The sequence below is a fragment of the Crinia signifera genome, chromosome 11 (assembly GCF_055691185.1).
Source record: "Crinia signifera chromosome 11, ASM5569118v1, whole genome shotgun sequence".
NCBI classification, from domain to species: domain Eukaryota; kingdom Metazoa; phylum Chordata; class Amphibia; order Anura; family Myobatrachidae; genus Crinia; species Crinia signifera.
Window position 1 is genome coordinate 40,626,149 of NC_139227.1, and position 24,328 is coordinate 40,650,476.

Genomic DNA, 24,328 nt, shown 5'->3' on the forward strand with positions numbered 1-24,328 from the left:
TCAGTAAAATTCCTATCATTTTTACCAGAACGTCTTCTTCTAGGTTTAGTGTTGTCTCTCCATGTGTTTCTAGAGTCATTTCCCTGAAGCCATCCATAAACACGCATATCTTTATAATCATCTTTTACTGTTTTATATTTACTTTTTTTAAACAATAACAGATCAGAATGAAATGAATCAACCGTTTCCTCCAATTTGACCAATAAATCACCTGTGGGATCATTTTTTAACAAATTCATAGCAGTGTCATCATAATTGCTGATTTCCTGTTCAAGCAACAATAAATCATTATTAACCTGTTCAATTACCAGTAACATCAATTGTAACGAGCAGTCATTAAGGATCTGGCACCATTGTGTGCAAAAATTGGCATTAGCTCTGCCCACGGTGGGCTGATTGCGGATGCGGAACCCCCTTGGAATAAGCTTTTCTTTGTAATATTGTGACAGAGTCAAACCATGTAACGATAACTCCACTTTTCTTCTTCTCAACTTGAGCAAATCATTATAAATCTCAGCAGGAGAGTCAATGTCAAACTTAAGAGAGTCCGTATCAGCGAATAATATTCTAACTGCATCTTTGGTGTCGAACCTTTTAACGCCTGTTAAGGCTTCAGCATTAGATGATATGGTATCCATTATTGTCCTTTATGATGACGTAACCAGAGTAAACATGAGTCCAGGTAAAATAACCCAACACAGAAAAAAGGAAAAATCAAGAATAAAAAATGTGAAAAAAAGATATAAAAGTCCTTAGGGTGCAAGATCCTATATAATGTTATCAACAAGCAATTGGAAAATCCGCACACCATATATAAAGATCATCTTCTGGGTGCCATGGCCATAAGTGGATGATGATGAATGGATAATTAGAGCCAAGCACACCAATTTGAAAAAAGTTTTGTATTATAAGAAAAAGTGCAAAAAATCCATTGGCAGTACAAACAGTCCAATATAGCAGATCAAGTCATCCAGATACTTATCAGCATGCAAGCCGGTAGATGGGAGACAGGATACAAGACATCATAGTACTGCATACAATGGGACAAAGTCAGGTCTGCTCAACAGCTGTTTCGGAGTGAGTAAAAGATGATTATAAAGATATGCGTGTTTATGGATGGCTTCAGGGAAATGACTCTAGAAACACATGGAGAGACAACACTAAACCTAGAAGAAGACGTTCTGGTAAAAATGATAGGAATTTTACTGATTTAGATTCCCATACTTCGGCCAGTGACTCTGACCAATCCCAGAGACAGGTTTTTGGGAAGGGCAGTGTGACACGGTCAAAGTACAAGCTTCAACCCCTAAAAGACCTTGCAGAAGGGGGCGGAGGGGGAGGAGGAAAACAGGCCAATCAAAAGAACAAAGGGAAACGGTAGTTTTCAATCTGTCTAATTATGTCCCCAATGAGAGTGAGATAGAAATACTAACTAAAGGACTCACGTTTGTTAGGACATTTAGAGAACAACCGTTCAACTTTGAGGTTGAACTGTTTCGATTTCAAAGACTATTAAAGTTAAAAGATCATTTCATTAAACATCCAACACCAGACCGTATTATCAGCCCCTTTAAACCAAAAAGTAATTTTGATCCACCATGTCTAAACTCTTCTATTGATACATTTTTTAGACTAGTGAAAAGAGACACTCTGTCCTTTATAAAAAATCAAAAGATTTCCTACTCTAACTTGACTAATGATCAAAATAAGGCAGTCAATTCGTTAAAAGATAATACTGCTATTATAATACGACCTGCAGACAAGGGTGGGGCTGTTGTAATCCTTAATAGGACAGATTATATTGATGAAATTAATCGACAGTTATCAGATCAGACCTGTTATAAACCTCTCACCTATGACCACACTTATATCTACAAAAAAGAAGTTGATTCAATAATTACACTCGGTTTGAGTAATGGGTGGGTAGATGAAGCTACTGCTTCCTTTCTCACACAAGGATACCCCAGAATTCCAATCATGTATATATTGCCCAAAATTCACAAAACCTTAATACGTCCCCCTGGTAGACCCATTGTCTCCTCCTGTGGCTCCATCTGCCAACCCTTATCGCAATATATTGATTTTTGGCTCCAGCCCATAGTCCAAAATACTGCATACTATTTAAAAGACACTACAGACTTCATCCTAAAATTAAAACAATTAGGAAAATTACCTGAATCGACATTATTGGTGACACTCGATGTGTCGAGTTTGTACACCAATATAAAACATACTGAGGGTCTAGATGCAGTCAGGGCCATTGTCTCCTCCAGTCCAGAATACAAAGGCCCTAATGTAAATTACCTGCTTTTGTTAATGGAAATTGTGTTGAACAAGAATTATTTTCTTTTTGAAAACTCATTTTATTTGCAAGTACAAGGTACTGCAATGGGGTCAAATATGGCCCCTGCATATGCAAATTTATTTATGTTTGCATATGAAAAGCAAAATATTATTGGCAACACTACTTTTTCTCCTTACATATTTTTTTATGTTAGGTTTATTGATGATTTGTTTTTGATCTGGACTGGGGGCGAGAAATTGCTTACTGACTTTGTTGATCATCTGAACTCTTTAGAAACTACCATCAGGTTCACTATGTCTTACAGTGAGGTAACCATGAATTTTCTTGATGTTTGTGTCTCCAATCATGAGGGCATATTGTCCACCAATCTTTATAGAAAACCTACAGACAAGAATACGTTTCTTTTTGCCGATAGCTTCCATCCCATGCCCCTAAAAAAAGGTTTACCCATGTCTCAATTACTAAGGGTTGTTCGTATAACATCTTCCCCTAGTGATACTGCTATAACCCTTCAAGAAATGGGAGCAAGATTTAAAGAGAGGGGGTATTCAGATGTTGAAATTAATGAAGCTATTTCATATTGTCAAGAGCTTACCCAGGAACAATTGCTCACTCAATCTAATGATAAGTGTGAAGATAATAGAGTTACTTTTGTGTCCACCTATTCTGTTGCATCCAAGAGAATCAGGGAAGTTATTCTGAGGCACTGGCACATTATTCAAACAGATGACATACTAGGCCAGCAATGCCAGTCCAATCCTAGATTCTGTTATAAGAAAAGCAACAACCTTAAGAGTATTATAGCTAAATCAGATTTGACCACTGTTAGAACCTCTAATTGGCTTACCCCCAAGACAGGGGCTTTCAGGTGTTCAAAATGTGTAAACTGTCAATTTATGTCAGTGGGAACACATTTTGTTGACCCACTTACATCAAATTCTTATACTATCAAGTTTAAACTAAATTGTGATAGTAAATTTGTCATATATGCCATTCGTTGCCCATGTAACAAACTATATATTGGGAAAACTATACACACTCTTAAGGAAAGAATAGGTCTACACCGATCCTCTATTAAAAAAGCCATGCAGAAGGTGGACACTGACACACCTCCGGTGGCCAAACATTTTGTACAGTATGGGCATACTCTGAAAGATTTCAGATTCCAACCAATCGATCACATCCCACCTTTACGGAGGGGTGGTGACCGGGGTAAACTCCTATTGCAAAAAGAATGCTATTGGATTAACCAATTAACCTCCATGTCACCATTAGGCCTGAATGAGGAATATTTCCTCAATTGTTTTTTGTGATCATTTTTGTATAAATTTTCTTATGTTTATCGTTATGTATCATTTTTGTTTTTTATATGACCAAGCTTGTTGTAAACCCGGTATATGTTGACTAACGCAGTAACCAACTGATACTTTATAACACCAGTGATCGCAAATTATTTATGGGCTGGACCCCGATCAGTGTACCACGAAGTGGTGCCTGTTTGGTGGATCTATTGCTCAGTTTTAGTTGTTTGGGTGCGCATTGTGAGACCTGGGGAGTGGGGAGTGACCGCTGGTACTTTTTGTGTTAGCTGTCATTTACGTCAGGCTCTAGCGGCTAGTAACGCGTCGCCATGGTAACATGCACGCTGGTGGGTCGCCAACCTATCGCGTGTACGCCCCAGGTTGATGACGTTCTAGCAAAGGTAGTGTTTGGTCTCCATGGAGACCGCTGTGTGAGTAGCGGAAGTTACGTATCGCAGCGTGTCACATGTGAGCCTGACACGGCCCTACACCCTATCAGAATGTACAGGAAGTGATGCGCTAGTACTGGCGGAGGCCGGACTGAACGCACGCTTCCCTTCTCATGTGAGTTAGCGATCACAGGTGAGTTCACTTTGTTCATTACCAAGTTATTGCGGTTACTATATATACCGGGTATTGTGGGTCAGTCAGGCATGCTCCTGACGACGGATAGACACTCCGAAACAGCTGTTGAGCAGACCTGACTTTGTCCCATTGTATGCAGTACTATGATGTCTTGTATCCTGTCTCCCATCTACCGGCTTGCATGCTGATAAGTATCTGGATGACTTGATCTGCTATATTGGACTGTTTGTACTGCCAATGGATTTTTTGCACTTTTTCTTATAATACAAAACTTTTTTCAAATTGGTGTGCTTGGCTCTAATTATCCATTTATATATATATATATATATATATATATATATATATATATAAATCCACAATATGCCGGCACTCTCCAAATAGAGCAAGCGTAAATATATATATATATATATAAATAAAGGCTAACTACTCCTCACCTCAATGAGGTGAAGTACCCCCAGTGTCCACTTGGGGTCTAATCTAAAAGTGAAAGCAATTTTTGCAGGGACACTGATCTGTTTCAAACTTGCTGAATATGGAGAGATGGAGCAGTGAAGACAGATTGGAGGTAGAGGCACATAGGGACTTTGAATGGGGTGAAGAGTTTGTGGGCTAAAAACTGTCACCACTCAAGGTGAAACTAGAAACGGTCACAGCTCAAAGTGACAGTCCATTGCAGAAGCCATCATTTTGACAGGGCTTTTAACTAGTAAATATATATTATTTTATTCTATTCTGATTGCGTTTGTGGTGGTTGTTCTGCCCATCCTTGCTGATTTTAGGCTTACCCCGAAAACAATGAATTGAAATGTAACAGGTTGGAGATGAAAACCGCTGGCTCCGTAATCTCTCCTACACACGGGTCACTCACCAGGTTCTAATTACCAACAACTGTCATTTCCCCCTCTCCCCCTTATTAAGTCTGTAACCGGTGAGGAAACAACTGATACACCTCTCATCGTGGAACCTGATGCACGGAAATAATACATGAATTCAGTATTTGAAATATTGCAAACACTGAACGAGATCTTTATTTTATGGCACAAAGTAGTCGGAACTGTACAGATATAATGCGGCACAGAGATCCCTGCTCAGCGGAGCTTACACTCTAATGCATGATTGCCAGGAGATAGCACTGTGGGAACCGGAGACAGTGATCTATCCTGGCAAGATTAAGTATCAATTTACGTAATTACCGACTCCAGCACAGTGATGATTAGTACAAAAAAATGAACATCTCTGCCAAAATTCTGTGTAATAATCCAGAAAAAGCACTCCAAGCCGATCAGCGAGAAAGTCCGTCCTTACCGTACATTGTAAACATGACTGGAATGGAAAGTGGGGTTTTATATTCATTATCTGGTCATTTGTGTGCATTCATTGTGAGAGCAATCGGACACCCAGGCGTACTGCAGTGATATACAGTCACACACCCACAGCGAGATTACAAACCGACGGGAGCCACGGACGTCACTCAGCCACGTTTTCTATTACTAGTACCAGGGTGGCCGGCTGAATATTGGCTCAGTCCATGATAAGTCTTACTTTACTGTGTGTGTGCGTTACAGACAATCCTGTATGGCTTTCTAAATCAACGGACATAGTTACAAAACAGGCAGTGGTCAAAACTATAAAACCCCCAAATAAATACAAGTTATAAACGCAGTGATGTCAGTGCACGGAAGATGGAAATCTATTAAAAAATAAAATAATACATAGTAGAAATGATACATAACTAATGCTTTCATCTAGGTGTAGATTATTACTGCTCAATCGTGTCCCCTATCTAAACGTGAAATACTAAAACCGCAAAATATTCACCCCCCTTGAAATGGAAACTGTGCAATTGGTGAATTCATACCCACCAAACTAGTTTGTCCTATTGGATGGGATGTAGCACCTGTCAAGTGAAACTCCGCCCACAGGTAGCAACACATGGACAGATTCCCATACAACATCAACCAAAAAAAAAAAAACATAAAAATAAAATAACTATTTTAAGGAAAACTGGCCAAGTCTTACACTCACACCTATTACACACCTAATTTACAGAACAATGTGGTTGGTGTCCCATACAGCCGGTACTGCTTACCGGCACTCTAGGCCCTTGTTATACAGTGTATATGACATAGACGTGGCAGTATTGGTGGCCTTCTTATCAGCTGCAAATAACGAGGCCTCTACATACTGCCACCTGCTGGTATCACAAAATAAAGGTAACTTGTTTTTCACCACCAATTATATGCTATGTGTACAATAGCTGCACTCTGTCATGTCCCAATAATTATCATGGCTCAGGGACGTGGCAGGATTTGGCACGTAATGTTACGCATGAGTTGGATTACTGTCATCTTACAGACCACCGTGGTACCAGAGCCACCGTCGAGATGAGGATCACATGGCAAATTGTGGAAATGGAGTGGAATCACCAAGTTCATGTCTCCATGACGAGCACGTAGATTCACAAGTCAACTCATCTTCAGTTCAAACACTATACTATAAAAGCACAATAAAAAGGACTACGTCTGGCCAAAGAGAAGAGACGACATGTCTTCCAGGAACAGGCAGGAACTTCCCTACCGAGAATATGCTTCGGCTCAGTGACGCAGTATTACAATCCGGTCTGCCCGGTTACTTCACAGCCACGTTCCGTGACAATCTGTAAACCGCGAAGGTTTTGTTCTGGAATACCCTAGTGAAGTACTTTGTGTAGGAAGGCAGGTCTTTCTTTATTTCGTCACAGAAACGGGGGGAGGGTGAAGGTTTCAGATCAGGGTCATTGTCTCCGGGACCATCCATTACCTGTAGCCCCAACAAATGAAGAAAGAAAAGAAGCTTGCAATCCTGACCGTGTAATGTTCTAATACATAAAGGGCCTGATTCTGGTTCACTCGCAGAAGGCAATTTTCTCTCTAATGGACAAAATCCTGCTGCATTGTAGGTGGGGCTGATGTAACATGTGCAGAGAGAGTTAGATTTGGGGGAGTTATTTTGTTTCTGTGCAGGGTAAATACTGGATACTTTAGTTTTACACTGCAATATAGATAACAGTTTGAGCACACCCCACCCAAATCTAACTCTCTCTGCACATGTTACATCTGCCCCCCCTGTAGTGCAGCATGGTTTTGTCCCTTAAAGAGAGAATTTGCTTTTGCGAGTGAACCAGAATCAGGGCCAAAATACAGACTAAAAACAATTGTGTATAGGGAGCTAGACTGGAACCTCAACGTCCCATTGATGAAATGGAGAAAGTTATTACGTATCAGGGTAATGAGGGCAACGCAAACAGCCATTGTAAGGCTACTCTGTATAGATACAGGTGCTAAAATGAGCTCATTGTCCACTGCTAATCTTATTACCTTATGTTAACATTCATGTTCTTTACTCTGTTACTACAGCATGTAACCCATGTGTGCACTGTATGGCTGTTCTTCACAGAGGTCAATGATCCCCACTTCTGGCACCAACAGCACTGAGTCATGTGTGTATAAAGCAACGCCTCAGCACTAGAGCAGGGGCCGGCTCACAATGGGCCATGTGGGAGTAATGTCCAGGACTTACATGGCCGTTGTTTACATCAAGTAGATCGCGCAGGCGACATCCTCGCTTGTGTCTCTGTTCGTAACATATACTATCCTCCAGGATGATGTAATCGGTGCCAAACGACCTCAGTACTTTGTACACGTCTTCCGCCGATCTCCTTGCATAAACTTGGTACACCTGATATACACACACAAGCATCACCTCTTATTAAGGCCTCTTTTACTTATTCCCAAAAATTTGGTAAACAAACAGATGATCAGCCGGCAAAAAAGGATCACACGGCTGGCTGGTAAAAAGGCTGGACTGCCTGGATATCCTAAACACCTTGGAACATCTATATTCATACATGATAAAGTGGATGTGCACAGATCTATTGTATTATCAGTTTACATCTACATAATGTAGGCTCCTGTTACTATTCACAAACAACTTTATATAAGGACACAAAGCAATATGCTGCATATAGGTATCTTCCCATGTCGTTCTAGCATTGTACTTATACAATCATTTATTAAACAGTAATGTTTATTTTCAGTTATTCCCAGTAATTAAACTTATGGTGCCCATACACATGTAAGATCGGATGCGATGTGACATCAGAGGGCAGATCAGTATTTTGAAATGTTATTTTTCAAATTCTGCCGCCCGCTGCTGACTACCGCCACCCACCAGCCCTCCTGCCGGCCGCACTGCTACACCGCCACTTGCGACCAGTCCTTCACTATACCGCTGCCAGCCCTCCTGTCGTCCGCTGATCGCATTGCGACTGATCGCACATGCAATTCGATAAATATTTTGTGTAGCACATAATCGACAATTTGTTGCAGTGATATATCGAAGCCGCATGGATTGCATGCCATATCTCACAAGTGTATGGGCACCATTATGTCACGTATGTGATCCTCAGACAGCAAACTTCCAACAGCTCTTCCATAAATGGAGCTAAAGTTCCTTACTGCTGGCTACATGCTGCCCCCAGTGGTGAAATGAGGAACGAGGCCTTTCTGCACCCCCCGCAATGTTTCTTTATGGGGAGGATCTGCTACTGACCGTGTTACGGTTACTAATACCTGCTTTGTCCGGTCTCTTAGGGTGACATCCTCATAGTGTGGGTGGTTGGTCAGTATTCTCCCGGTGCAAAGTTTCACCCCAGCCAGAAGTTGCATGCTTCCCGCAATTACTGCATTATTTGGGGTGTGGGACCTTTAGGAAGAAAAATACACGGTCTTGGCAATTCCTGAATCCTCAGATGTACACTGGATGTTAACACTTAGTAACTCTTATGCAAAATCTTATATAACTGAACCATACAATTTATATTTCATTGCAAAATTGATAAAAAACTGTTTTGGTTCCTCCACTGTTGGATTTCAGATTTATAAATTGAGATTATAATCACATTTCAGCATTTCTGTCCCTTTATGTAACTGTGGCACACAATGCGCTGACCCTTGCATTGGGGAAACAGCGCCACCTGGAGGCGAGAAATTATATTTTACGAAGAAGTTGCTGATTAGCTGGAAAGTGACAACACGCAGTAAACTTTCAAGTGCAAGAAGACAGGTCAGTAAATATCATGAAATAATTATACCATCTGTGCAGAAGCAGTGATATATATCCCTAAAACCTGGACTGTTGGGATGCCTTGACGGTCACATCTGAGAACCACCGGGATAAAGGTTTGGTTTCTGTATTTGTGATAGAGGATAAAATGACAACATACAGAAATGTCGACATGGTCATAATTCTGACACCGGCATTTTTTGCAGTAAATTTAGAGTAAGGCTAAAATTGTGAAAACTGCTATAATCGACATTTTGACTGGAGATAGTGGATCGCTCCAATTTATAATACAAGCGGCATCAGACAATCGCTTAGCAACAATCCCCCATTTCGCAGCTTTGTGAAAGGACCGTTTCCGCAATATAACTGTTAGGTGTGAATGTCAAGTTATGGATTACGTCTATTGACTACCGACCGGGGCCCAGGGCAAGAAATGCTCAGAGTAAATGAAAGTTTAATTGCGCAACATAGGAGATAATTCACGACTGATCGCCTATGCGTATTGCCCTTTTCTGGGAATTCCTGTACCGTGTATTGGTGACCTTAACCATGGCACTAAGGAGCCATATTAAAGCCTACTGGACAAGATTACGCGTATTCACCGCCATATCGGTAAAAGTATTATCATAACCAAGCAAGGAATATTTCCTGCGCTATAAAAGCACTCTGAGGTTTTTGGCCTTGCTGCGTTGTTGCAAAAGGTTTTGTGCATTCTGAATATTATATATATATTTCTTCATAACCCCATTACAAGCATCTTTAGGGAAAACTGAAGAAAGACGGGTCTAGCCGTGCCTTAATAATATCCACAGAGCTCATTTCTCAAGCTTGTAGATCATCCATTACTTGGGTATTATGAACGCTGTTATATTCCAGTGCTGACAGCTTGAAAGACGAATATCTCCAACTTCTCTTTTCTGCAGAATCGCGCAGAAAAAGCTGAGACAATATTTTGCCAGCTCAGCGTTCTATTCCCTGAGAGAGCCAGGTGACGCAGTCCCCATATTACGCTCTCGTGTGAGTTATATCTATACAAACTGCTCTCGGGAGACAAAATGCATAAACTATTAGCCAGCTTTAAATGAGATGATGGCGTGAAATATTCCTGTCACTACAACAGTTTATCATAAAAAAATATCAATAGATATTTCGGAAATCGCCAAGAATTTTTTTTTTTCTGTCAAGGACTCTGCGCCCTCTGGCGTGAAGCCCGGAGATTAGCATAAAGCAGATGTGATGCCAGTATTTAATCAGGGAAAGAGATGGCAAACTGTGGTCTGCTCACCAGTATATGTCACCTCATAAGAGGCAGAATATAATGCCCGGCTAAGAGGTATAATGCCGGAGGTACAAATGGGACAGGAATAGCACCGCGTCAGCAAAGTAACCGCTTAAATAATGTTCATTCTAGAACCCTGCATCTTTCAAAACCTGTACAATTTCTGCTCCCTGCCTGGGGTGTCGCTCTCTGCTGTGTTGCTTCTAGCACAGTGTTATCTGTGTAACAGTACTAAAATACAGACCACACTGTGCTAGAGGCATCACAGCACAGTGAGCGACACTACACTTGTTTTATCCATACTTTACATGGACTACAATTGGGAATGATAAAGTCCAGGCCCGAACATGGCAAGCCATGCAAAGTCACATGTTACACTAACTGGGGGTCTGTGTCGATAAAGACCCACACAAAAAACGTGAAAAAATCACGTCAACCTTTTTCATGTGTCAACCTTTTCACTATCAACAAACAGTGTTTGACCTATTCACTGTCGACCGAATAATCCACACCCCTAGATTGAACATTACTTAGGGAACCCTAAATGGTGGTGAATATAAAAAGGGCAGATGGTGCAAAGTTGGGAGCAGGAGGGGGATCACACCTCCATTTGCACTAAAACGGACATCCTATGTGGAGCGGCTCAGCGCAGTCTTTCCTGCATGGGACCACATTGCCAGCTGATGTGAGGAAGACTAGTGCTCCCTTTCCCTGGACACTGCACCCACTAGAGGGAGGGATGTAGGAGAATGTGGTGGAGAAGGCTGGAGATGTGGCAAAGGGGAGAGGTCAAGTTACATTTTACATAGAGACATTTGCATATATCCATCATAACAGGATGCAGTTGGCATAAAGGGCAGAGGGCCCTGCTTATACAAACTTACAATCCTTAGGTAACAGAAAATCGGGTGATATTTTTTTAGTGGTCCATCAATGCATAGGGTGACTGTCTGCTAAAATGGGCAGTCTGGAGGTGGGGCAGGGCTGGCAACAGAAAACCTGGGTCCCTGTGCACGTATATCTCTGCAGCCTCCCTTGAGCAGCGGATTGTGTGGTTATTAGTGGGGGTTCCGGTAAATTAACTTCCAGGAATCCAGGTAGGTGGGTGGCTGGCAGACACCTTTATAAACCATTGCTAGGCTCTGCAAACCTGGCAGCCATGCTTTCAGCCCATGAATCCCTCAGAACCTTGGGTCCCCTCAAAAGGTTAGGGCCCGTTATGGGTGTCCCCTTTAACTCCCTTGTTGCCGGCCCTGGGGAGGAGGGATTGTGGGGCAAATATGCTGCAGCTAGTAGTCACACTTCTGCAATCTGACAGTCCTGTGGTGAATTGCTCAAAGACCACTGGATACAAACCTGGTCGTACAAAACAGGTACAGACAGGCTGTAAGATAGGTAGGAACTGAGATGGGGTTTTTGATTGCAGCTATGAGGAATCATGATCCAACTGAAAGAAGTCTGTCAGTTACAGGTTATAATAGACTGTACTGCTATCTACTCAGGCCTGGACAACATTTTCCAACAGCTGGGACCCAGGGTGTACAGTTAAAAGTCCAAAATCTTAAAGGAAAACGGAACAGCGGACAGAGTTAACATGCAGCTCATGTGACCCACATGGTAGAGAGATCTAGCCCAACTTATGCTCCCCCTCCGCAGCACGCAGGACACAGTGCACGCACCCACAGCACTGCTAAGTCACAGGACTGGCACAAGCCCATCGTCCTTCCTGTCAGTCATCATGCTGACTTCCCCATGCATATCGTCACACTGCGGCGGTGCCAGTATATTTAGTAAAGGCAAGGAGTTGCCATAGCAACAGGCATGTGTAAACTAAATTATTTTATGTTCAAGAATAATGACATTTTGATTGGACAGTCTAGTACTTACTTGATCCAGTTCATTAACCGCACAGTGTCCGGATCATAGAATTCTTGCAGCTCAGACAGTTCCTGAGTGATTCTTGGCCAGAACTGAAACACAGATTATATTGGACTCTCGGATATGTACACCATACAATACAGGAAGCATAGTGTGTACCCTTGAACCCACAAAATCCATTGTTACGATATATCACTTCATCGTACAGTGGTGTGCACTGGGAGGCGATACATCTTTACATTACTGTCAGTGGCGTAGCTTGGTTTGGGCCCCCCCCCCCCCCCGCCGTTAATGGCCCCCTCCCCCCCCCCCCGCATCGCCGGGGGTTTACCTGTCTGCGCGCCCCGGCTCCCCTCCTGGCTTCAATTAATTCTATGCAGACGGACCACGATAAAATGGCTGCCCCCATACCACAGACAGTTTCAGAGAACTGTCTGCTTCATGGGGCGGCCATTTTATCGTGGTCCGTCTCCATAGAATTGATTGAAGCCAGGAGGGGAGCCGGGACGCGCAGACAGGTAAGCCTGCAGGGGATGGGGGGCGGGGGCATTACTATAGCACCGCAGCCCCCCGGCGCCCCCACATGCACAGCGCCTCCCCGCGACCGCGGGGGCTGCGGTGCTATAGTTACGCCCCTGATTACTGTTGGACCATCATTAGACGTGTACCCAGCTGTAAACTCTTTCTATCTCTTGCTCCTATATCAATATAACAGTAACTCCATATGGAAGATCATGGACATAGGGCCGAATTAAGACCTGATCAATGCAGGCAGAATTTTCAAAAATATCGCCGATCGTCAGCCAGCTGCAAATCCATACCCAACTCACTCACCATCAAATGATTTCCCAGTGTGTGCAAGTGTGTGTAACCTTGTCCCTACCGCAACTGTGCGACAGACAGGCTGATCAAGGCCAGTGCTGACGTCACAGACCCCCTCTTAGAACACTTGGCCACGCCTGATTTTTACCAGACACTCCCAGAAAACGGTCAGTAAACACCTACAAACCGCTGCTTCCTGTCAATCAAATTGCAAAGGGATTGCAATCAGGTTACATGCTAAATGTTGTCGCTGTTTGGCTTCGTGCATGAGTGCTACAATCCGTATATATGCGCAGTCATTCGATAATCGACCGCCTTGCTAATTCGCACAGCAGCAACCAGGTATACAATAGGCCCACAAGCGGGCGCTTAAACCAGTACACAAGTTTGCAGCTTAGCAAGCACCTGAGATGGAGCTGCCCACCTCCAATTCCACTCGATAACATCCGGGCCGTGTGTAATAATGTGACGGCAGCCGCCCGCCCCGGCAGGCATCGGACCTCCTCCGTTCGCATAGGGATCCCCAGCAGTTTCCTGGGCGCACCCACAGTTTTATTGGTCACGTCCAGGAAACGCTGGGCATCCCCATGCGTGCGCGTCCCTTCCTCCCCTGTCCAGATGCTTGCGAATAGCTCGGCAACATGCATATTTCACAAAAGGGGGCTGCACATGCGTATAATAATACAGCATGTGCAGTACCCAAAACATCGGATCGGGGCCGAACTTACAATATTGCGAATCAACAAGAATCACCCCCTTTATGTGAAGCTACATAGTAGACAACATACAGTACAAGCTGAATAATACGCCAACATACAAGCTGAACAATACACAATCACAGATCTGCTTAGCAATTTATATACATTTCTGTTACTAGAACAAAGAGGAGGGCTTACCTTAAACATCAGGGAGAGTATCACCAGCACAGACACAGTATATCGAACCACATTGGTCTGAAAAATATATTATTTTATTACAAAAGTAATACATTGGCTTTTTTTGCATGATGAAATATAAATGACTCCATACTGCCATCTAGTGTTTAGAGTTTAACATACACCTCGGAGTACATGAACTCTGGATATACTATAAGTGTAGATTTAAAGTAACTATACAGTTACGTCGGTCATCACTTTCCTGCTGCCTTATAGCTGAAATAACAGTATTTAATGCTAAAGGCCAGCATGTATTCTCCTGTCCCCATAAGCGCCCTCCTTCCAGCTAACACATTGACACATTTATCACTTCCTGTTCCTAAACACTTCATAGATGACCAAATTACTTTTATTACTTTGTACGTAATTTGTCCGTCAGTTCACTCACCCTCTGCGGCGTGTACAGATGGAACAATCGCAGCACAATCCCCCAAACATCCATACTGACGAGGCCGAATGAGGCCAAGGCGCACATGTGGGCAGTCCACAGGTATTTCATTCTGCAATGAGAGTTTTTTATGTCACTTGTGTTGTGTCACCAGAGCTCAGTATCTTACATTTATCTATTGCCTTACCGCATGGTGCTGATGGCCAGGCAGCCAAACAGAATGCTGTGCACAACATTGTACGCGACGTCCGCTCTTACCGACCACGTGCTCTTCTCATTCTGAGGTTTCTGTCTTGCGGTTGGCGAGATGCTGAAAGACAACAAGTAACAGTGGGGCTTACGTAACAGGCTGCGCACTCGGTGGAAATTCTGGCGGGTTTTAAAGTGGCAACCAGGTTTGTTTTGTCTTTTGAATGATTGCCACTTTAAAAATACTGGCAGACCTCTGGGGGGTGTAATCCTGGTAAATAGCGTTTATAAATCTGTTCTCCGAAATTGTACATAAGGTCAGATAGCTTCTGGAGAAGCCTGTTACTACAAATGTAACTAGTGAACGAGTAAAGAAGAACTAAACAGAGTACAGACCTGTCTAACACCACTGCCCATTGTATACATCCAGAGAGTGGATAAATGAACACGGCTGTAGCGAGGAAGTAGCGCTGCGCAACTAGTACAGACTGGGGAGATGGCACCCGAAGTGGTGTAAAGGCCAGAAATGCGGAATTACCTGAGGTTGTGGAAAGCAGTTATGGCAGTTGCAACGATTAGGATGCAAAGAACAAAAACATAACAGTAAAGGAGCAGAGTCTCAGAGAGTCTTTCAAACGTATCAAATGGCAGCATCTGAAAAGGCTCCTCACAGAGGTACAGGTTGGCATCAAAGTCTCTGTGAAGGAGAATAGTCAGCATTAGTCTTTAGAACTATACTTCTTTAGGTCTCATTATAGATAAATGTTACAGTGTTGCAAGACTGACTGGTCTATAAGGGCTAGAAGGGTTATTGGGCTGTCTGCACTGTATAGTCACAGCGGCACAAGGTGGTCCACGCTGTACGGTCACAGCGTCACAGGACTGTCCCCGCTGTATGGTCACAGCGTCACAGGGCTGTCTGCTGTGACAGGGCTGTCCACTCTGTTCAGTCACAGCGTCCCAGGTATGTCTGCTCTCTACAGTAACAAGGTCACAGGGCTGTCCGCTCTGTACTGTCACAGCCTCACAGGGCAGTCTGCTCTGAACGGTCACAGTCTCACAGGGCAGTCTGCTCTGTACGGTCACAAGGTCACAGAGCTGTCAGTTCTATACGGTCACAGGGCTGTCCAGTCTGTACAGTCACAGCATTACAGGACTGTACACTCTGTACGGTCACAGCATCACAGGGCTGTCCAGTCTGCACAGTCACAGGGCTGCCTGCTGTGACAGGGCTGTCCGCTCTATACGGTCACAGCGTCACAGGGCTGTCTGCTCTCTACGGTCACAGGGCTGTCTGCTCTGTACGTTCACAGGGCTGTCAGCTCTATAAGGTCACAGCGTCATAGGGCTGTCCAGTCACAGTGTTACAGGACTGTCCACTCTGTACAGTCACAGCATCACAGGGCTGTCCAGTCTGTACGGTCACAGGGTAACATGACTGTCTGCTCTATAATAAGTTCTAGTTCAGAAAGACGCTCAGATACCATTCTGGAACAAGTCTGGGCTGTGTTTTAGGACCACTTAAAAAGAAATGGTGTAGTGAGATCTCCTACACACCCCACTGAAAAGTGTGCAGATCCCTAGTTGTGGCACATAACAGGAGATCTTGTGGTCTAATCTTGAGGCCATGTCTACATCTGGATGCATGTTCTAGGTTCTGGCAACTGGAAGTTAGTCTACCTGAAGGCTAAGATAATGGAGCTAGTTGCTTTTGAAAAAAAGATCAGCTGTAGGAAAACTGAAGAAAGATCAGCTGTAGGAAAACTGTGCTTAGTCTGGCTAAAGGGGAAAATATATATTTACAGGACAGTTGCCTCCTCATAGCCAAATGGGTACTTGTGTAGTTTCACAGCGCCGGTTTTTATGCTCAGCAAACTATCGAAAATAAACTAACTTAACTCCATGCCAACATGGATAGTTCATCCCTCCACTATCCATGTTGGCATGGAGTTGATTTTAGATAGCGTGGCGAGCGTAGCGAGCCACCGAGCCCGCAGCGTGGGCAAGCGAAGCGAGCCCCGCAAGGGGACTCAGATGCATGCTGGCGCCGTGAAACTACACAAGTACCGCCAAATGCATCAGTATGATGAGTGGAGCCGCTTCCATCACAGCCGTTACCTGGTTTTAAAGCCCATTTTTGCTTGTACGAACTTAAATATATGTTCATCTGATTGCAGGTTGAGCATCTTCTGTAAGGGAGAAAATAATTTTGTAGGTAATTAATATTGCAATAGAAGTCACAATATACAAGATACTGTATATATGTACACTAGGTGATTCATCGCGCCCTCCGGGCGCTCTTCACATCGTCGTGAGGGGCTTCGCCCCATTAGAAGTAGAAATATATGTGAATGTGAGATACAGTGTAATTTGCCGAATAATGTTTTTAAAGTGCATTTGAGTGAGAGCATGGATGGGTGTGTTTGTAGTTGTGAGTATTGGAGGGATGGATGTGTGTGTGTGTGTGTGTGTGTGTGTGTAGTAGTAGTGAGTATTGTAGGCATGGATGGATGTGTGTGTGTGTAGTTGTGAGTATTGTAGGCATGGATGTGTGTGTGTGTAGTTGTAAGTATTGGAGGCATGGATGGGTGTGTGTAGTTGTGAGTATAAGAGGCATGGATGGGTGTGTGTGTAGTTGTGAGTATTGGAGGGATGTGTGTGTGTCTGTGTAGTTGTGAGTATTGGAGGGAGGGATGGATGTGTGTGTGTGTGTGTGTAGTAGTGAGTATTGTAGGTATGGATGGATGTGTGTGTGTAGTTGTGAGTATTGGAGGGCTGGATGGGTGTGTGTGTGTAGTTGTGAGTAATGGAGGAATAGATGGCTGTGTGAGTAGTGGAGTTATGGATGGGTGTGTGTGTGTGTAGTTGTGAGTAATGGAGGAATAGATGGCTGTGTGAGTAGTGGAGTTATGGATGGGTGTGTGTGTGTGTGTAGTTGTGAGTATTGTAGGCATGGATGGGTGTGTGTGGTTGGTAGTATTGGAGGGATGGATGGGTTTGTGGGTGGGTGTAGTTGTGAGTATTGGAGGCATGGATGGGTGTGTGTAGTTGTGAGCAATGGAGGGATGTGTGTGTGTGTGTGTGTGTAAAAATCATGTTGGTGCGTTAGTGAGGAAACCTACTAAAGAGTACTGTGTAATACAGAGTTTTGAAGGCACCTTGAAGTAAATGTCAAATCTGAAGACATACTGTACATAGAAGTGTTCCAAAGGATTTGTGAGTATTGGAGGTATGGATGGGTGTGTTTGTGTGTGTGTGTGTGTGTGTGTGTGTGCGCGCGCATTTAGGAATTTTTGAGGCATGGATGGATGGGTGTGTGTGTGTATTGTGTATTTTTGGAGGCATGGATGGGTGTGTGTGTGTATTTGCAAGTGTTGTAGACATGCAGGGGTGTGTTTAGTTGTGAGTGTGGTAGGCATGGGTGGGTGTGTGTGTACTTGTTAGTATTGCAGGCACAGATGTGAGTGTGTGGTTGACGCTGTAGTTGGTGCGTCAGTGGGCAGATGTTGTAAAGTGTGAGTTTGTAAGGGTCATGTAAGCAAATGGAAATATTTGAACACATAAATGGAAGTGTGCAAAAGTATTGGAGTTATGAAATGTTTAAGGGAGTACAGTTTTGTTAGAAGAGATGTTGTTAGTGCAGTGGTATGGGGTCGTTGTGATTATGGTAGGCATGGATGGGTGTATGTGTGTGTACTTGTGAGTATTGTAGGCATGGATGTGTGTGTGTGGAGGCATAGATGTGAGTGTGTTTGGAACGGACAGCTTTAGCTGGGAGCGTGAGGCAGCGGGTACCCTGGGAGGGCTTGCTGAGAGTGTCAGGCAGCAGTGGGTGTCTGTGAGCCAGAATGTGTGTCTCAGCTAGGAGCGGACAGCTTTTGCTGGGAGTGTTAGGCAGTGGGTCCCCGGGGATGCCTTGCTGAGAGTGGTAGGCAGCGGTGGGTGGCTGGGAGCCAGCTTGTGTGTTGAGCGGGCCGGGGGGGGGGGGGGGGGGGTTGGCCTTGCGTTGTGTAGACGTGGGGCTGGTGGGGAGGGGGTTTGCGTGGTGCGTTTCCGTGGAGATGCGTGAGGCAGCGGGTCCCCTGGGAGGCCTTGCTGAGAGCGTTAGGCAGCGGCTGGGAGCCAGCGTTTGTGTGTGACCTGGGAGCGGAGGCAGCGGGTCCCCTGGGAGGCCTTGTTAAGAGTGGCAGGCAGCGGTGGGTGGCTGGGAGGCAGCGTGTGTGTTGAGGGGGGGGGGGGGGGTTGGCCTTGCGTTGTGTAGACGTGGGGCTGGCTGGGTCGGCCAAGTGTTGGGGAGGGGGGTTGCGCGGTGCGTTTGCGTGGAGATGCGTGAGGCAGCGGGTCCCCTGGGAGGCCTTGCTGAGAGCGTTAGGCAGGGGGTGGGAGCCAGCGTTTGTGTCTGACCTGGGAGCGGATATCGTTAGCTGGGAGCGTCAGGCAGCGTGTCCCCTGGGCGGCAGGTAGCGGTGGGGGGTGGGTGTGCGTTGTGTAGACGTGGGGCTGGTTGGGTTGGGCAGCTGGTGGGGAGGGGTGTTTGCGTGAGGCAGCGGGTTCCCTGGGAGGCCTTGGTGAGAGCGGCAGGCAGCGGGTGGAAGGCAGTGTTTGTGTCTTACCTGGGAGCGGATAGCGTTAGCTGGGAGCGTTAGGCAGCGTGTCCCCTGGGCGGCAGGTAGCGGTGGGGGGGGGGGGGTGGGTGTGCGTTGTGTAGACGTGGGGCTGGCTGGGTTGGGCAGCTGGTGGGGAGGGGTGTTTGCGTGAGGCAGCGGGTCCCCTGGGAGGCCTTGGTGAGAGCGTCAGGCAGCGGGTGGGAGGCAGTGTTTGTGTCTTACCTGGGAGCGGACAGCGTTATCTGGGAGCGTCAGGCAGCGGGTCCCGTGGCCGGCAGGTAGCGGTGTCTGGGTGGGAGGCAGCTGGGAGCGTTAGGCAGCGGGTCCCATGGGCGGCAGGTAGCGGTGTCTGGGTGGGAGGCAGCTGGGAGCGTTAGGCAGCGGGTCCCATGGGCGGCAGCTAGCGGTGTCTGGGTGGGAGGCAGCTGGGAGCGTTAGCCAGCGGGTCCCCTGGGCGGCAGGTAGCAGTGTCTGGCTGGGAGGCTGCATCTGCGTTTCAGCTGGGCGACAGCCAGCGTTTGTTAGGCAGGCAGCGTGGCTGGTGATCCGTGCGGGTGTGTGAAGGGCAGTGGTGCAGGTAGGTGACACGGCGCCGGAGCAAGGGCATGTTTTGCGCCCCCCAATTTGTAGTAGGTGAGGCTCCTGCGCAGTGAAAAGTGGGCATGGCCCAACATTATACCACACACCGTAATGCTCATTGCACATTTTAACCAACTTTGTAATACCAATTACACATAAAGCCACAGCCATAACGCCAATTACACATAAGAGCACACATGATGCCCATGGCATACTATAGAACACACCGTAATGCTCGTCACATACTAACACACCGTAATGCCCATCGCATACTAACACACTGCAATTCCCATCGCATACTAACACACCGCAATGCCCATCGCATACTAACACACTGCAATGCCCATTGCATACTATTTAACAAACCGTAATGCCCATTACAAATTTAACACATAAGTGCCACTTACCTACATGCTCGATGCCAAGGGCTTCATGCTCAATGCCAACGGGGGACTGAAATTGCTCGTTGCCAAGGGGGACTGAAATTGCTCGCAGGGAGGGTAGGTGTGAGTAATTGATAGTGGAGGGGAGGGTGGGAGTGATAGTGCAGAGCGGTGGTAGTCATAGTGCAGAGCAGGGTGGGTGGGTGAGTGCAGAGGTGGGTGGGTGGGATAGTGCAGAGGTGGGTGAGTGGGATAGTGCAGAGGTGGGATAGTGCAGAGCAGGGTGGGTGGGATAGTGCAGAGCAGGGTGGGTTGGTGGATGGGATAGTGCAGAGCAGGGTGGGAGGGTGACATAGTGCAGAGCAGGGTGGGTGGGTGACATAGTGCAGAGCAGGGTGGGTGGGTGACATAGTGCAGAGCAGGGTGGGTGGGTGACATAGTGCAGAGCAGGGTGGGTGGGTGGGTGACATAGTGCAGAGCAGGGAGTAGTATGGAGTCCCCCCAGCTGTCAGGGTACAGTGTGCGCCCCCTCAGCCGGCAAAGCAGCGGTGCAATCAGCCTGCCCGCTCCCGAGTCCCGGCTCTCCGCTGTGTTTGGCGAGATGTGCAAGTGCACGGTGCTGCTATTTAAAAGTCACATCTCCCGCTGGACCGCGCTAGGCAATAGGCGCTCGCGGTTCAGCAGCCACCAGTTGTTTGGCTGCTGGACCGCAAGCGCCTATTGGCTAGCGCGGAGGTGGGTGGGTGGGATAGTGCAGAGGTGGGTGGGATAGTGCAGAGGTGGGTGGGTGGGATAGTGCAGAGCAGGGTGGGTTGGTGGATGGGATAGTGCAGAGCAGTGTGGGTGGGATAGTGCAGAGCCGGGTGTGTGTGTGTCATAGTGCAGAGCAGGGTGGGTGGGTGACATAGTGCAGAGCAGGGTGGGTGGGTGGGTGACATAGTGCAGAGCAGGGTGGGTGACAGTGCAGAGCAGGGTGGGTGGGTGGGTGACATAGTGCAGAGCAGGGTGGGTGGGTGGGTGACATAGTGCAGAGCAGGGTGGGTGGGTGGGTGACATAGTGCAGAGCATGGAGTAGTGTGGAGACCCTCAGATGTCAGGGTACAGTGTGCGGCCCCACAGCCGGCAAAGCAGCGGTGCAATCAACCTGCCCGCTCCCGAGTCCCGGCTCCCCGCTGTGTTTGGCGAGATGTGCAAGTGCACGGTGCTGCTATTTAAAAGTTACATCTCCCGCTGGACCGCGCTAGGCAATAGGCGCTCGCGGTCCAGCAGCCACCAGTTGTTTGGCTGCTGGACCGCAAGCGCCTATTGGCTAGCGCGGAGGTGGGTGGGATAGTGCAGAGGTGGGTGGGATAGTGCAGGGGTGGGTGGGATAGTGCAGGGGTGGGTGGGTGGGATAGTGCAGGGGTGGGATAGTGCAGAGCAGGGTGGGTTGGTGGATGGGATAGTGCAGAGCAGTGTGGGTGGGATAGTGCAGAGCCGGGTGTGTGTGTCATAGTGCAGAGCAGGGTGGGTGGGTGACATAGTGCAGAGCAGGGTGGGTGACATAGTGCAGAGCAGGGTGGGTGGGGGACATAGTGCAGAGCAGGGTGGGTGGGTGGGGGACATAGTGCAGAGCAGGGTGGGTGGGTGGGGGACATAGTGCAGAGCAGGGTGGGTGGGTGGGGGACATAGTGCAGAGCAGGGTGGGTGGGTGGGGGACATAGTGCAGAGCAGGGTGGGTGGGTGGGGGACATAGTGCAGAGCAGGGTGGGTGGGTGGGGGACATAGTGCAGAGCAGGGTGGGTGGGTGGGGGACATAGTGCAGAGCAGGGTGGGTGGGTGGGGGACATAGTGCAGAGCAGGGTGGGTGGGTGGGGGACATAGTGCAGAGCAGGGTGGGTGGGTGGGGGACATAGTGCAGAGCAGGGTGGGTGGGTGGGGGACATAGTGCAGAGCAGGGTGGGTGGGTGGGGGACATAGTGCAGAGCAGGGTGGGTGGGTGGGGGACATAGTGCAGAGCAGGGTGGGTGGGTGGGGGACATAGTGCAGAGCAGGGTGGGTGGGTGGGGGACATAGTGCAGAGCAGGGTGGGTGGGTGGGGGACATAGTGCAGAGCAGGGTGGGTGGGTGACATAGTGCAGAGCAGGGTGGGTGGGTGGGTGACATAGTGCAGAGCAGGGTGGGTGGGTGGGTGACATAGTGCAGAGCAGGGTGGGTTGGTGGGGGACATAGTGCAGAGCAGGGTGGGTGGGTGGGGGACATAGTGCAGAGCAGGGTGGGTGGGTGGGGGACATAGTGCAGAGCAGGGTGGGTGGGTGGGGGACATAGTGCAGAGCAGGGTGGGTGGGTGGGGGACATAGTGCAGAGCAGGGTGGGTGGGTGGGGGACATAGTGCAGAGCAGGGTGGGTGGGTGGGGGACATAGTGCAGAGCAGGGTGGGTGGGTGGGGGACATAGTGCAGAGCAGGGTGGGTGGGTGGGGGACATAGTGCAGAGCAGGGTGGGTGGGTGGGGGACATAGTGCAGAGCAGGGTGGGTGGGTGGGGGACATAGTGCAGAGCAGGGTGGGTGGGTGGGGGACATAGTGCAGAGCAGGGTGGGTGGGTGGGGGACATAGTGCAGAGCAGGGTGGGTGGGTGGGGGACATAGTGCAGAGCAGGGTGGGTGGGGGACATAGTGCAGAGCAGGGTGGGTGGGTGGGTGACATAGTGCAGAGCAGGGTGGGTGGGTGGGTGACATAGTGCAGAGCAGGGTGGGTGGGTGGGTGACATAGTGCAGAGCAGGGTGGGTGGGTGGGTGACATAGTGCAGAGCAGGGTGGGTGGGTGGGTGACATAGTGCAGAGCAGGGTGGGTGGGTGGGTGACATAGTGCAGAGCAGGGTGGGTGGGTGGGTGACATAGTGCAGAGCAGGGTGGGTGGGTGGGTGACATAGTGCAGAGCAGGGTGGGTGGGTGGGTGACATAGTGCAGAGCAGGGTGGGTGGGTGACATAGTGCAGAGCAGGGTGGGTGACATAGTGCAGAGCAGGGTGGGTGGGTGGGGGACATAGTGCAGAGCAGGGTGGGTGGGTGGGGGACATAGTGCAGAGCAGGGTGGGTGGGTGGGGGACATAGTGCAGAGCAGGGTGGGTGGGTGGGGGACATAGTGCAGAGCAGGGTGGGTGGGTGGGGGACATAGTGCAGAGCAGGGTGGGTGGGTGGGGGACATAGTGCAGAGCAGGGTGGGTGGGTGGGGGGACATAGTGCAGAGCAGGGTGGGTGGGGGACATAGTGCAGAGCAGGGTGGGTGGGTGGGGGACATAGTGCAGAGCAGGGTGGGTGGGTGGGGGACATAGTGCAGAGCAGGGTGGGTGGGTGGGGGACATAGTGCAGAGCAGGGTGGGTGGGTGGGGGACATAGTGCAGAGCAGGGTGGGTGGGTGGGGGACATAGTGCAGAGCAGGGTGGGTGGGTGGGGGACATAGTGCAGAGCAGGGTGGGTGGGTGGGGGACATAGTGCAGAGCAGGGTGGGTGGGTGGGGGACATAGTGCAGAGCAGGGTGGGTGGGTGGGGGACATAGTGCAGAGCAGGGTGGGTGGGTGGGGGACATAGTGCAGAGCAGGGTGGGTGGGTGGGGGACATAGTGCAGAGCAGGGTGGGTGGGTGGGGGACATAGTGCAGAGCAGGGTGGGTGGGTGGGGGACATAGTGCAGAGCAGGGTGGGTGGGTGGGTGGGTGGGGGACATAGTGCAGAGCAGGGTGGGTGGGTGGGTGGGGGACATAGTGCAGAGCAGGGTGGGTGGGTGGGTGGGGGACATAGTGCAGAGCAGGGTGGGTGGGTGGGGGACATAGTGCAGAGCAGGGTGGGTGGGTGGGTGGGGGACATAGTGCAGAGCAGGGTGGGTGGGTGGGTGGGGGACATAGTGCAGAGCAGGGTGGGTGGGTGGGTGGGGGACATAGTGCAGAGCATGGAGTAGTGTGGAGACCCCCAGCTGTCAGGGTACAGTGTGCGCCCCCA

The 24,328-nt window shown here is 48.1% G+C and overlaps 1 protein-coding gene across 2 annotated transcripts in view; it reads right to left on the reverse strand.

Annotated features, from left to right (window-relative positions):
• Positions 1-5,187: 5,187 nt before the first annotated feature.
• DPY19L3 (dpy-19 like C-mannosyltransferase 3) overlaps positions 5,188-24,328 on the reverse strand; it is a 54,551-nt gene continuing 35,410 nt past the window's right edge. For both annotated transcript variants that reach the window (XM_083165459.1, XM_083165458.1), the window contains exons 11-19: positions 16,904-16,974; positions 15,324-15,482; positions 14,784-14,906; positions 14,597-14,708; positions 14,170-14,226; positions 12,461-12,543; positions 8,802-8,934; positions 7,750-7,908; positions 5,188-6,990 (exon numbers count right to left, since the gene is read on the reverse strand). In XM_083165459.1, coding sequence (XP_083021585.1) covers positions 6,820-6,990; positions 7,750-7,908; positions 8,802-8,934; positions 12,461-12,543; positions 14,170-14,226; positions 14,597-14,708; positions 14,784-14,906; positions 15,324-15,482; positions 16,904-16,974 — 1,068 coding nt within the window. In that variant the 3' untranslated portion in view covers positions 5,188-6,819. The remainder of the gene's footprint in view (positions 6,991-7,749; positions 7,909-8,801; positions 8,935-12,460; positions 12,544-14,169; positions 14,227-14,596; positions 14,709-14,783; positions 14,907-15,323; positions 15,483-16,903; positions 16,975-24,328) is intronic.